The sequence below is a fragment of the Leishmania major genome, chromosome 16 (genome assembly GCF_000002725.2).
Source record: "Leishmania major strain Friedlin complete genome, chromosome 16".
Taxonomy (NCBI): Eukaryota; Euglenozoa; class Kinetoplastea; order Trypanosomatida; family Trypanosomatidae; genus Leishmania; species Leishmania major.
In genome coordinates this window covers 577,501-590,000 of record NC_007257.2, presented here as the reverse complement: position 1 = coordinate 590,000, position 12,500 = coordinate 577,501, and the positions used below count along the sequence as shown (strand labels likewise).

General features: G+C 60.1%; 4 protein-coding genes and 1 pseudogene across 4 annotated transcripts, besides 1 other annotated feature; all 5 read left to right on the top strand.

Annotated features, from left to right (window-relative positions):
- Positions 1-2,023: 2,023 nt before the first annotated feature.
- Positions 2,024-3,094, top strand: LMJF_16_1420 (conserved hypothetical protein; the record flags this gene model as incomplete). Its single annotated transcript, XM_001682172.1, has 1 exon — positions 2,024-3,094. One exon carries the CDS (start codon positions 2,024-2,026, stop codon positions 3,092-3,094), a length of 1,071 nt encoding a protein of 356 aa, XP_001682224.1.
- Positions 3,095-5,294: 2,200 nt separating this feature from the next.
- On the top strand, positions 5,295-6,863 carry LMJF_16_1410 (conserved hypothetical protein; the record flags this gene model as incomplete). The annotated part of the gene is made up of 1 exon (XM_001682171.1): positions 5,295-6,863. One exon carries the CDS (start codon positions 5,295-5,297, stop codon positions 6,861-6,863), a length of 1,569 nt encoding a protein of 522 aa, XP_001682223.1.
- Positions 6,864-7,674: 811 nt separating this feature from the next.
- On the top strand, positions 7,675-8,265 carry LMJF_16_1400 (trafficking protein particle complex subunit-like protein; the record flags this gene model as incomplete). Its single annotated transcript, XM_001682170.1, has 1 exon — positions 7,675-8,265. One exon carries the CDS (start codon positions 7,675-7,677, stop codon positions 8,263-8,265), a length of 591 nt encoding a protein of 196 aa, XP_001682222.1.
- A 1,206-nt stretch (positions 8,266-9,471) lies between these two features.
- LMJF_16_1390 (conserved hypothetical protein) lies at positions 9,472-10,335 on the top strand (the record flags this gene model as incomplete). The annotated part of the gene is made up of 1 exon (XM_001682169.1): positions 9,472-10,335. The coding sequence occupies one exon, from the start codon at positions 9,472-9,474 to the stop codon at positions 10,333-10,335; it is 864 nt and encodes a 287-aa protein (XP_001682221.1).
- Positions 10,336-11,956: 1,621 nt separating this feature from the next.
- Positions 11,957-12,500, top strand: part of LMJF_16_1385 — a 2,813-nt pseudogene continuing 2,269 nt past the window's right edge.
- Positions 11,957-12,500: part of a sequence feature that runs on past the window's edge.

The following is a 12,500-nucleotide window of genomic DNA, read 5'->3' as shown; positions in this document are numbered from 1 at the left end:
TCCCCCCGCCCCTTCTTGTGTGGCATGTACTACGCGCACACAAACGGATATATATATATACATATATGTATAGTTCTCTTTTTTGTATTATGTCGCCGGCGGCTGCCCCCCTCCCCCCTCTCGCCGTCGTCGCCGCCGCCGCCGCCGGCTCTCCGCTTCTCTCACTGTCCCTCTCCCTCCCTCCCCCACTCTGGCTTTTGCTTCATGACACCGCTGCGGGTTGTTGTCCCAGTCGCGTGCACGCGCCGGTGTGCGTGCGCGAGTAGGGGGAGGGAAGGAAAGAGGTCGATTGCAAGACAAGCTCCTGAGGTGTCGGGTGTCAGAGGCGGACGATGCAGCAGCTCTCCCGGCCTCTTCTTTTCCATGTCGGCTCGCCCTGAGCGGCGTCTGTGACACACACACACACACACGAGAGAGAGAGAGAAGCAACGACACAAGCAAGCATAACACAATGAAGGGGGGCAACCACGGAAGTGAAGGAGGCAGCGTCGAAATGCACTGCTCATTCTCGCTCGCCCCGTTCCCCTCCACTTGTGATGTCTATGAGCGGAGATGAGGGCGGCACGTGCATCTGTTTACAGTCATGGACTAGCGATGGCTGTCCATGGAAGAGCGCGGGGGCGAAGAGAGAGCGGAAGGAGCAAGCTGCCCACGTCTGCCGCTGAGGCAGGAGGGCCGTTGCCATCGCCGCCTCACACTCTCCGCTTCTCTCATCGCTCCCTTCACTCCGTCAGTCTGAAAGGGCCGCCTCCTTCCCCTTTGTTGAGCCACCTCCCGCACCCTCCGGTGCGTGTGCCTAAGATGGGGATGGGGGCGGGGGTGCTGACGCCGCACGCCACTGCTGTTCACCGCTGCACCTTTCTCCTCCTTTGCACCCTTCCCTCCACCTCACACGCACACATACACAGCACGTTCTCCGTCCATCTCTCTCTCTCCCCCTCCCTCTCCCACTAGAGCTCACACAGGCGCCTCTCCCTCTCTCCTTATTTGTCTTGAGTTGCTCGTGTTTTGTTACCCTCTCTCCCACCCACCCACTCTGTCTACCGCCTACTCGAACCCACGACACTTTTGTGTTCGGCGGCACTCGAGCGCGCACCAGCTCTTTCCTGTATGGTCGCCACTGTCCATTTTGTTTTGCTCGCTTCATCCCGTTGATCTTTCCCACAGAAACGCACTACCGAGGCCTCGTACGTTTTGGTCGGTCGCCAGGTGCCCCTCTCTCCCTCCCCCCTCCCCCTCTCTCCCCCTCCCGCTCCCCTGCGGTCCTCATTGTGCTCGTCGACGCTATCTTTTGTATTTTATCTCGTCGTTGCCTCATTTCACCCTCGCCCCCATCTCCTACACGCACCCACCCGCTTCTCAAAAAAAAATAAAAAACTTCTGCACACGAGCAGACCGTGTTTTGTTGCTCCGCGTGCGCCAGGACATCTCATAGTCGCCGAACGCACGTGTCTCGACGTCTCTCTCTCTCTCTCTGTTTACGCCTGCTTCCCGATTCTCTCATCCCGGTGCCGCCATGTCTCGTGAGCAGAGCCCCGGCATCATGATCGACAGTGAGGTCAACTCACCGACCAGCTCGCCCACCTACAGCGAGGACAATACCCGCAACGGCGCCGCTGCACCCACATCCACCAGACATGAGAGCATCGTGCACGACGACCTGACCGCGGCTGAGGGGCCACGCAACGGCATCGTTCTGTCGAAGAACGGATCGCGCGTTCCCAGCCAGACCAACTCGATCGACGCCGCGAAGCCACGCACGGCGTCGATTAACGGCAACGGCGCACTGCAGTCGACGGTGACGGTGCCTAATCTGCACCTGAGCGGCTTGCAAGCCCAGCTGCGTGCAGCCAGCTCCACCGGCGGTACCTCTGCTTCCCAGGCACGCGCTAGCGGAGCTGCGGCGCGGTTAAGCACTGCCAGCGCTGCCACCCCGGCCCCGTCCGCTGCAGGCGCCGCTCTTCCGCTGTCGGTGCCTGTGGCTCGGCCTGCCGCCACTGTATCCCCAACCCCGTCCGCGTCGATGCCGCGTGCGACGTTCATGTCGGGGAGCATTCGCCGCACCGGCAGCAGCGTTGGCTCGAAGGCATTCATGCCGCGCTTAATCACGGCGGCGCCGGACTACACTGCATACCCGTCCGACGTATCCAAGTACCTGAAGGACGTTATTCGCCGCCGTGAGGAGGCCCTGATGTTCAAGTTGTTGCCCACTGCCCAGCTGATGGACCAGGCGGCGCTGCAGGCGCAGGCAGCCTACGAGCTGATTGTGCAGCAGGAGGCGTTCGAGTTTCTTCAGATCTGCCACAAGCGCAAGGAGGTGGAGACGAAGCGCAGGGAGCAGGAGTGCACGAAGGCATATAAGGAGAGGATGGAGGAGCAGAAGAGGCAGCACAAAGAAGAGATGGCGCAGCAGAAGAACGACGTGGCTGCGATGGCGAAGCAGACGGAGACGGAGATCAAGGAAAAACTGAAGACGCTCGTGTCGCTGCATCCGAAGTTGAACGTTGTGTCGGCCGTCATGGCCCAGCTGCAGGACCCGGCAAGCGACTGCGCGCTTCTCGGGGCGCTCATGATGGAGGAGAAGCAGCTGCAGAAGGCTCTCAGAGGAGATGCGCGGTACAACAAGTCGAAGACAGCGGAAACGGACGGCGGTGCAGTGCCGTACTGGTGGAAGCAGTGCGTCTGCTCCTCCTTTAACGTCTCAGCCATGCTGAGGCAGGAGCCGCACCGCGCCAGCATTGTCGACGTGTCCTTTGCTACCAAGACGCCCGCCGACAAGAAGGTCATTGTCGTGAAGGATGGAAAGGGCAACATCGTCGCGTGGGCGCACACCCGCAGCGGCCCAGACCCGAACGCCCTGGCGGAGGCCTACCTGGCTGCCAAGCCGGAGGTTCCCGAGCTGCCGGCGAACGCCTACAAGGGCGTGCTGTGGCCCAAGGAGGATGCGGCGGACGTGGTGCGAAAGGCGAAGGCCGCCAAGAGCCCCACCGCCGACATTCTCCCCGAGGTGATCACGATCCTCAGCTATAGCGACATGGGTTCGCTCGAGATGTCGAAGAAGGACGTTGCCGCGGTAGGTGAGGCGACTTACTAGTTGCAGAGAGGGATGACGCATCCGCCTCCTCGTTGCCCTAAGGCCAGTGCGTTCTCTTTTCGCGTCTCTAGATGCCGGAAAATATCATTGCTCTCTTTCTCCGTTAGATGGCGTGCGACTTGCTGCACCACCTCTTCTTAGGGAGTACGTACGTACGTACGTGTGTGTGTTTGTGTGTGCCGCACCCCTGGCCCTCCTTTTACCCCAAAGTATTCAAGTAAAAAAAAAAAATTCACATCAACACAGAGAATGCACACACGCGTCCTCCCTCCCCACCCCTCCCCCCTCTCTCTCCTCCGCCCTTTGTACCTTCTAGCGATCGCGACGCAGGCATGCGCCTGCACACGCCGCTCTCGCTTTTATTTTCCTTTAAGGGTTGTCGCGTCTTCCTTCCGTCTTCCTTTCTTCTCTATTCTCCCCCGCTTCACTTTTCTTCTGTCTTCATTGTCTGTCTCCGTCCCCGGGGCGATGTACACACGTGCGTGTGTGCTGTGGTGCCCTTTCCTCTGCGCCTCTGTCCTTCATCCACTTGCGCTTCACCTAACCTCGCCCCTTAACCCCCATCACCACTCCACCCTCCCCTCACCTTCGCAGACACCACGAGGCCATCACTTGTTTTTATGCTTTCCTCCATGGAGTGAGCCCTTTCTTCGCGTGCAACTTCTCGCACGCTCGATTTCCGTTTCGACTTTCTAATTCCCCCCCTCCATTAGAGAAGAGACTTGCTCTGTGTGCACGCGTATGCGCGGTTGCTGGTGTGCGCGCCCACCACTCCAGCTCCGGTGTCGCATGCGTATATATATATATATATATATACACGTGTGTGTGTGTGTGTGTTTGCAGCTTCATCAGTTCACCATTTTGATGTCGCGTTCCCCTCCTCCTCCCCCCCCCCGCCTCCTTTTCTTTGTGTCTGTGTGCGTGGGAGAGGTCGAGGAGCCCCACCCCCACTCCTACCCCGCCTTTTACGATGGACCCGTGGCCCGTGTGCGTATGGGGGGAAGGAGGGAGGGGATGGGGAAGAGAGAGGGGCTGAAAAAGGGGGGAGGTGGTGGGAAGCGCCCGCGCGCGACGTTGGCGGTGGCTGCCTTCGCGGCCAGTCGTCGCTCACATGATCGTCTCTGTGTTTTCCTTTGTATCGTCCTTTTTCGTTAGAATACAGATCAGCCCGCATAAAGCCACGCAACGGCAGCGGCAGCGGCCACAAGGCAGAACACAGACACGAATGTGCAGGGTAGCGCAGTAGGAGAGGAGGCGGCGAGGGAAGCGAGCGAAATGAGCGGCCGCAAGCAAGAAATCGGAGGGCGCCTCAAAGTTCAGGGCTGACATCTCTCCGCTTGCCTCGCTCCTTTCTGTTCTCCGTGGCGGCTATTTACGGTCAACTCGTGCTGTGCGCTTGGCGTCTCGTTTTTCCGTTGGCTATTGTTGTTTTTTCACGCTGTTTTCTAATTATTAGTAGCTTACGCCCGTGCCGCATACTATTATATGTGTGTGTGTGTGAGTGTGTGTGTGTGTGTGTGTGACGCATGATGATAATCGGGTGCATGCAATGCCTTCAACGCAACCGGAAAAGGGAGAGCAAGGGAAAAGACTTGTATGATTGTCGCGGTTTCTTGGGGGAGAGCACTACACAGGACAGTGAAGGGTGCCGAAGCAGGTGACGGCGGCGGCAGAGAGGCAAGACGGTGGTTAACGGGCGCCGGGCACCCGCTCGAGAGAGCGCATGGCAAGGGCTGCGTTGCGCGCCTTCCTGTTTCTCTCCCCGCCCTACGCCACGCTGCACCTCTCCCCTCCGCCCTCCTTCCGCGTCCGCCCCTTTCACAGAGCCCGGGACTTGATCATAGTGTGCAGTGCATCAGAAGGGCAGCCCCCATCTGACTAGGGACAACAGCGGTACGCGGCTCTCGCCCCTCCGCCCCGCGGTACTTCCGATCTCCCAACCCCCACACCCCCTAACCGGCATTCACCGGAGCGCATGCGCGTCTTTGCTTCATCACACACACAGCGGCGCCGACCACTCCCCTTTGCCTCTCCTCTCTTCCCTCCCTCCCTCCCTCATGCGCTGCTGCACTGCCCCACACGCAGTCGCACACACCATTTCCAGTACGCTTTAGCAGAAAGTGCACCCTCTTCCCACCCCTACATTGCTCTCGGCTGCCGCTGCCGCTCCCCCTCCCCTTACCTCCCGTTCACGAGCGAGATGGAGATGGATCCCATGACGCGGCAGGAGGCCGCGAAGGTGGAGAACGTCTTAGCGGACCTCGCTGAGGAGCTCCAGATCCTGACCTTCTTGCCTGATGAGTTCTCCTCATGGGTGCGTGATGAATCTGTCGTGGCGGCGACTCTACGAGACACAAACATGTACCTGCATCGCTATGAGGAGCACGTCGCCCGCAAGACAAAGGAGGCAGGAGCAAAGCACGACGTCATTCGAGGCACTCCCACTGTAGCAGGGCTGCGTATGTCGGCGCTCTCGTCGCGGTCTAGCAGCGGTCGTAGCAGCAGCTGCTGCAGCTCGTGGGCCAACACCGGTCGGCACGGCGACGGCGCTGCTTCCGATCTGCCCATCTCGTCCTCTTCCTCCTCCCTCACCCCAGAATATGAAGAGGAGCGTCAGCGGGCAGTCAAGGCTGCCTGCTTTGTCTACGCCGCCGGCCACTACGGCGACCTGACCGCCAACGACGACAACGAGGCGGTGCTGCAGGTCAGCGACTACGCGCAGCTCGAACGCGACCTACTGGCGGGAGCCCACACGACTGGCTCTGTGGACGAGGCAGACCTTCAGGCGCACCACTTAAGCACTCGCGCTCTCATCGACACACTGCGCGACGGCGGGTACGGCGACATTATGAAGTACCATGTGAAACACCTGTACATGCCGCACCTCTCTTCCACAGCCGCGTCGCAGCAGCCCGACCCCTCCGTAGCAGCGTCAGACTCGAGGGCGCTGTCGCGAGCATACAGCTGTGGCATGATCGATGAGAACCTGGACCACCTGCGTGGGCTCGTCGTCACGCTGCACCGCCTCATCCGTCAACGCAACCAGTCGACCGTCAACGAGGACATACATCGCTACCAGCTTCTCCACGACGCTGTGAACCGAGACCAGGCCGGCACGGCGGACGTGCAGGTGCTGAATCAACGCTACCTCGATATGAAGGCCGCCCGCCAACGCGAGGTGGCCGGCCTCGATCGCGAGATTGAAGCGTTAGAGGAAGAACTGCAGTACGTGCAGCGCACGGCCGATATCGAGCTAGAGGCTTTTCAGAGCATGCAGGAGACGGTGCAGGAGGACCGCCGGTGTTCGCTGCGGCAGCAACTCGAGGTGCACCGAAAGAACGCAGACGAGATGGCGCGCCGGCTGCAGCAGGCGCAGGCCACGGCACTGGATGAGCTCAACACACTGCGCTCGAACCGCACGAAGCGCGAGGCGGCGGTGAGCGGGACCATCACTGAGTACGACGCTCAGAGCGCGCTGCTCGAGGCGGCGATGCGGCAGTTCAACCAAGAAGCCGAGGAGGACACGGAGCGCATTGTCGCCCTGGAGGAGGTGGTGGAGAAGCTGCACAAGGAGCGTGAGGAGCACGCGTGGGAAGCTATGGTGGCGGAGCAGCGACAGGAGCATGCCAAAGTGATTTGCGAGCACCAGGAGCACGACGCGCGCGTGATTCAGGCTTACTACCGCGCCTTCATTGCCCGGGTGCACACACAGCGGGAGCTCGAGAAGAACACCAGGAAGCGCAAGAAGAAGGGTAGAGCGAAGAAGTGAGTGGGGGCGTCGTTGCTGCCTCGTCTCCCCGCATCGAGAGGAGCGGTTGGAGAAGGGTACCGTGGCGATGCATTGCTAGCAGTCGCTCACAATCGGAGGAAGAGTGCGGTGACCGCCACACAGTCTCCCGTGTGCCTGCATGTGCCTTCGGTTCGCTTGATTGATGTACACACGACGGCGTCTTTCCTTAGCCGTTTTATCTTTCGCGCCCTCCTGTGTGTGTGTGTGTGTGTGTGTCTGGGCCCCTCTTCGATGTGAAAGATATGCACCGCGATGTGGTGCTCCTCGACGCCTGTGCCTCCACTATTGACCTGGCCCTTAGGTACCCCTTACCACCTCTTGTTGCAAAGGAGGCCACCGAGGTGAGGGGCTGGATGGTACGGGCAGTGAATGGAAAGTGCGGAGGAGCCACAGCGGCCACTCCAGCTTGAGAATTCCGGTTCTACGCGCTACACGTCTAGATCAACTACCCTGCGCCACGCACCGCGGTGTGCGGCGATAGTGATAGGTGGGTGCGTGGAAACACACAACGCCAGCCCCCCCCCCTCCCCCTCTCCTCGTTGTCCCGGTGTTTGATCAGCCCACGGAGCGTGCGTGCGGCAAAGGGATGCGTGAAAGGCGATGTGCAAGAGACACGCACCCCCAATCCCTCCGCCCCATTCACATTGTGTCTTTCATGGCGCCGCTCTCGATCCCTCACCCCTCCCCCTCGCTCGCCCTGTTCCGCCTATGCCCCCGCCCATCGTTGCGGCGGCGTGCACACATGCGCGCATAGTCATTGTGCTTCATTCCTGTAGATTCTCTGGCAGACATGTCGTCATCTGCCCACACGTCCACCTCTGCCGCGCAGCTGGGCGATGCAGCCTTCGACAACAACGTGAAGATGAGCGCCGAGTTCTTAGCCCTCACATACGGCGCTCTTGTGCAGCAGATGGTCGAGGAGCTCACTCAGGAAGACGCTGTGGAGCAGGTGAATCAGCAGCTCTACAATATGGGCCACCGAATCGGCGCTCGGCTGATCGAGGAGTACAGCGTTCGCAGCGGCGCTGCTCCGTGCCGCACCTTTAGCCAGGCCGCAGAAGGCGTCGCTCTTGTTGGGCTCCGCATGTTTCTCGGCGTGAGTGCGGAGGTGGCACAGGTGAAGGACGCAGCCGATACGTTTGCGATCAGTTTCCAAGATAACCCGCTCGCCCTATTCGTGGAGCTGCCGGATGGACCGCTGCGGGAGTACCTGTGGTATTCGAACCTACTCTGTGGCGTCATTACTGGCGCGCTGAGCCTTGTCGGGCTGCAGACGGAAGCCCGCTTCTCACGCGACAGGCTGCGCGGCGACTCCAAGAACGAGATAATCCTTCACTTCAAGGGGCGGGAGCGGGAAACGTTTCAGGTGGAGCGCAACTAGCGCTGCGTACCAGCTCTCTCCCTCCGACCTCCGTTACCTCGACACACATCCGCGTTTCTGGTGGCTCTTGTTGCGGTGTGTCAAGCTAGCGTACGTGTGGCTGTATAGGCGTATCTGTATCTGTGTGCGTTTGTGTGTGGAGGGGGGAAGGGGAGTGGGGCGCGTGTTGGGAAGAGCGTGCTTACTGCCGCCTCTGTGCCCCCGCACGCTCTTTCTTCGGCCTTTTGTGGCGTGGCTTGGCTGTCTGCGGGACTGATGCATTTACGTTGTTGTTGTTGTTGTGCGGAGAGCGGGAAGGGGGCGGGGGAAGCGCTGGCGCGTGTGTGAATCTCCCCCTGCAACCCTCCATGTCTTGTTTCAGTTGTGTGTGATGGTGGGGATGCTTGTGGGATCTTTTTACTGCTTTCAGCGTCGGTGTGCACCCCCGCCCACCCCACCGACGCTCCTGCCCGACCACTTCTTCTGACTCTTTGCGTGCCCATCGCCGCCCATCGCCCGCTCTCTCCTTTCACGGCTCCTTCGCAGGCCACTGCCGTGCCTGTTGGCAGACCAAAAAAAAAAATTGAAAGCGCCGCTCTTTCTGTCGTCCGTCGCACGCACGCCGCCCTCGGCGGACGCCCCACGATGGTGTTGTGTCGCTGGTGGTGATGGGGAACAGGCTCGCATGCGCAATGGCGTCCCGCTGAGCGGTGATGCTCGACATGCAGGGAGGGGTGAACGCGTGTGTCTCAGCATCTGCCACGCAACCCTTCCCCTGCATCCCTTCCTCCTCCCACCCTTGGAATGACTAGGCACACCTCACACGCGCAGACTCCGTCCAACGATTTCGGGACTGCGCATGTCAGGTATGTCTTCACCCCCTCCCCGCCCCACCCCTTTTTTTTGCTGTTGTTTTCTCTTCTCTACCTCCCGCTTCAATTTCGCCTTCTTGTGTGTGAGCGTTGCTATCGGTGGGGGGGAGGGGGCTGCTGCCTATCCCGCGTACCCGAAAAAACACACGCGCGCTACTCTCGGCAACTGCGTACTCGTGCCATCACATACACAGACACGCACACGCACGCATACGGACTGGGGCTGCGTGTTGAAACCGGCAACTGCCAGTTAAGTAAGAAAACAAGAGGTTGCGTCGCACAGAGCACGTAGCCTCACGCCACCATCGTTCCACTCCACCACCCCCTCCTTCTCCTTCTCTCTCCCTTCGAGAAAATGGAGTACGCTCAGAAATCTGCGCGGCTGCCTCGCAGTGCCGAAGAGAAGGAGCAGTGGAAGCGCGTCATCGTCATTCTCGAGCACTGCCCGCTGCAGACAATCCAGACGGACCGAGGTTTTGAGCTGCTGAGCGACCGTCACCGCTCCTACCACGCGCGGCACAATCAGGACCCGGCAGATTGGCGTCCTGACGTGGTGCACCAGTGCTTGCTGCATCTGCAAGACTCTCCACTCAATCGGGCAGGCATGCTGGAGGTGTTCCTTCGAACCAAGAAGCAAGTGTGCATCGCGGTAGATCCGCGTCTGCGCGTGCCGCGCAACGTGCGTCTTTTCGAGAAGATGATGGTGTCGCTGCTCTTCAAGCTCAAGGTGCGCGCGAGCACTGGCTACCTCTCCCTGCTGCGAGTGGTCGGCAACCCCATCACGGACCACATCCCAGCCGGCACCCGACTGTACCGTGTAGAAAAGGACGGCGATCTCATCGACCCCTTCACGTTCTGCGCCTCCTGCGGGTACGCGGCCGACGTCCTCGACGCGCAGCGCACGGACCGCAAGATCAGCCTTGCCCGTCGTCGTCTCACCTCGAGCACGAGCGGGACGCTAGAAGAAACGACAGCGGAAGCCGGTACCGAAGAGTTCGCGAAGGCGCAGCGCAAGGCTGCCGAGCGGCGGCAGTTCCAGCCGTTCGCCTTCATCATTGGTGGTATGTCACGCGGTGACGTCTCCGTCGACTATGCCCGGCCAGGCGAGGTGTCGAGCATCCGCCTAGGGGATCGCGGTATGTCCGCGGCAGCGGTAATTAGCACCCTGCTGCACGGCTTTGAAGAGGAGTGGCTGCGTGAGGACAATGAGGCGTGTTGAGGCATTGCCATCACCCCCTCACCCTCACCACCCTTTCCCCCTGCACCGTCTCTTGTTGCTAGAGAGGAGAGCGAGCACCGGTGTCCGTGCATGCATGCGTGTGCTCTCTCGATTTCTGTGCACGTGTTGCTGTGTGCGTGTGTGTGTGTGCGGCAAAGCTTAACCCAAGGAAGGTACCACGCGGCGCCTCCGGGAACTAATTTCGGTTAAGTGAAAAGCGTGTTAAGCAAAGGGAGGGTGTGCCTGTGTATGCTGGCGTGTGCGTCTGCTTGCGGATGTCGGATACCCTGCCGAGGCGGCAGCTCGCGCTGAAGGGGGGGGAGGATGCGGCTACCTGTCACCGGTATCCACCCTCCCTCCCACACACCCCACCCCCTGCCCATCGCGTGCAACACACAGCCCTGACAAACAACGCAGCGGAGGAAGGCCCACACCGCCAGCGCGGCGTGTATGAAAGAAAAAAACGAAAGGTGCGATGCCGCCATCGTCACTTGCATCTTCGTGGCCGTGTGCTTCGTTTTTTTGTTGTACCGGGGCAGCGGACGTTGCTGGGTGGGCATGGCGCTGGCACGGAGGCCCCGTCTCCTGCTGTAACCGCCGTGTGGTATTGCTGCCCCTGTGCACATGAGCAGCTCCCTCGTATGGGGGGGGGGGGGGGGGCTGCCGGCTTTGTGCGCCTCCTTGCTCTCCCCTCCTCCCGCACCCGCTCTTCTCTACCATCCCCCGCCCTCTACTCCTTTCCTTCATGTGCTTGCAGTAACGACAAAACACGCCAGCGTATAAGAGGGCAAGCGCGCACGCATCTACATATCTAGAGGTATGTGCGCCCATCCACCCACCCACACGCACACACACAACGATCGATATCTTGTCAGTGGGGAGGGCGAGAAAACATCGAGAAGAGGAGGCCTTTGTTTCGCCGCAGGAAATACTCACACCTGCAACGACGCATGCGTACGCATTCGTGCCAAGGCGCCCTGCCTCCCTGCCTCCCTCTCTGACCGCCGTGCTGTCTTCGTTTTTTTTTTGCTGCTCTCTCTCTCTCTCCTCCCCCTCTTTTTCTTCCGTGCATTGGATTGCTGATTGTTTTTTTTTCTTGGGGGGATTAATCCTTACCTTACCTTACCTTACACACACACATATATATATATATATATGTATTTTGTATTCATCTTCCTCTGAACCGTCACTTCCGCTGCTGCTGCTGCTGCTCCCTCCCCTTTCCTGGGCTCTTGTACGTAAAGGGTCGCCTTTTGCTGCACGTGAAATCGACCTCCCTCGTTGTTGGCACTGCCGCCGCCACACTACCCCAGCCGCCCCTCGCTCGTGCCGTCGCTGCTTAGCGCCTTTCGTCTCCGCCGACCCCCTCCCTCCCTCGTCGGCTGCGCGTCTGTTTAGCGTGCGTGTATGTGTGTGTGTGCATGTGTGCGTGTGTGTGCATGTGTGCGTGTGTGTGTGTGTGCGTGTGTCCTCGCTTGGCTGGCACAAGAGAGGTAACGTCGCTTACAGCATTTCTGCACATATATGTGTATATATGTATACGTATATAAACATACATATCTATCAACGGAATACGCCAGACATGTACACGACATGTAAGCACAGCGACGTTCTCCGGGGCTAAGCAATCGCCGTGAGCTAATTACTGTCAAGCGGCGTCATGTTCAACTCACTCGTGAACACGCCGGTGCCGGTAACGCTGCGCCCTTTGCGCATGCTGGGCGGCGGCAGCTCCACCTTAAAAAACTGCACAAACGGGTACCCGTCGCCACGCGGCATGCATAACAGATGCGCACCGCCCTACGTGAGAAACACTCACGCGAGCTCAAGGGGCCCCACCGGCCAAGCCGCCAGCGCCGCGATGCCGCTCGTCGCCGACCCTCTCACGCACATGAAGAACACGGTGACGATGAACCCGTCAACGCCGCCGCCACCGCGGCCGATGATCATCATCTTCGCGGAGCTCGAAGATGACGTGGGGACTGGTGGCCCGAGCTCCGGAAAAGCTAGCCGCGCCACAGTGGACGGCGTCGCTGCCGGCGGCAGCTGTCGCCGCGTCGAGCACGACCCCCTCACCCTCACCCAGACCCTCCTCTCGTCCCTTGGCTACAGCTCACTGTGTCAGCATGCGAAAGCCGAAGCAACGGCGGAATCAGCATTCTCAT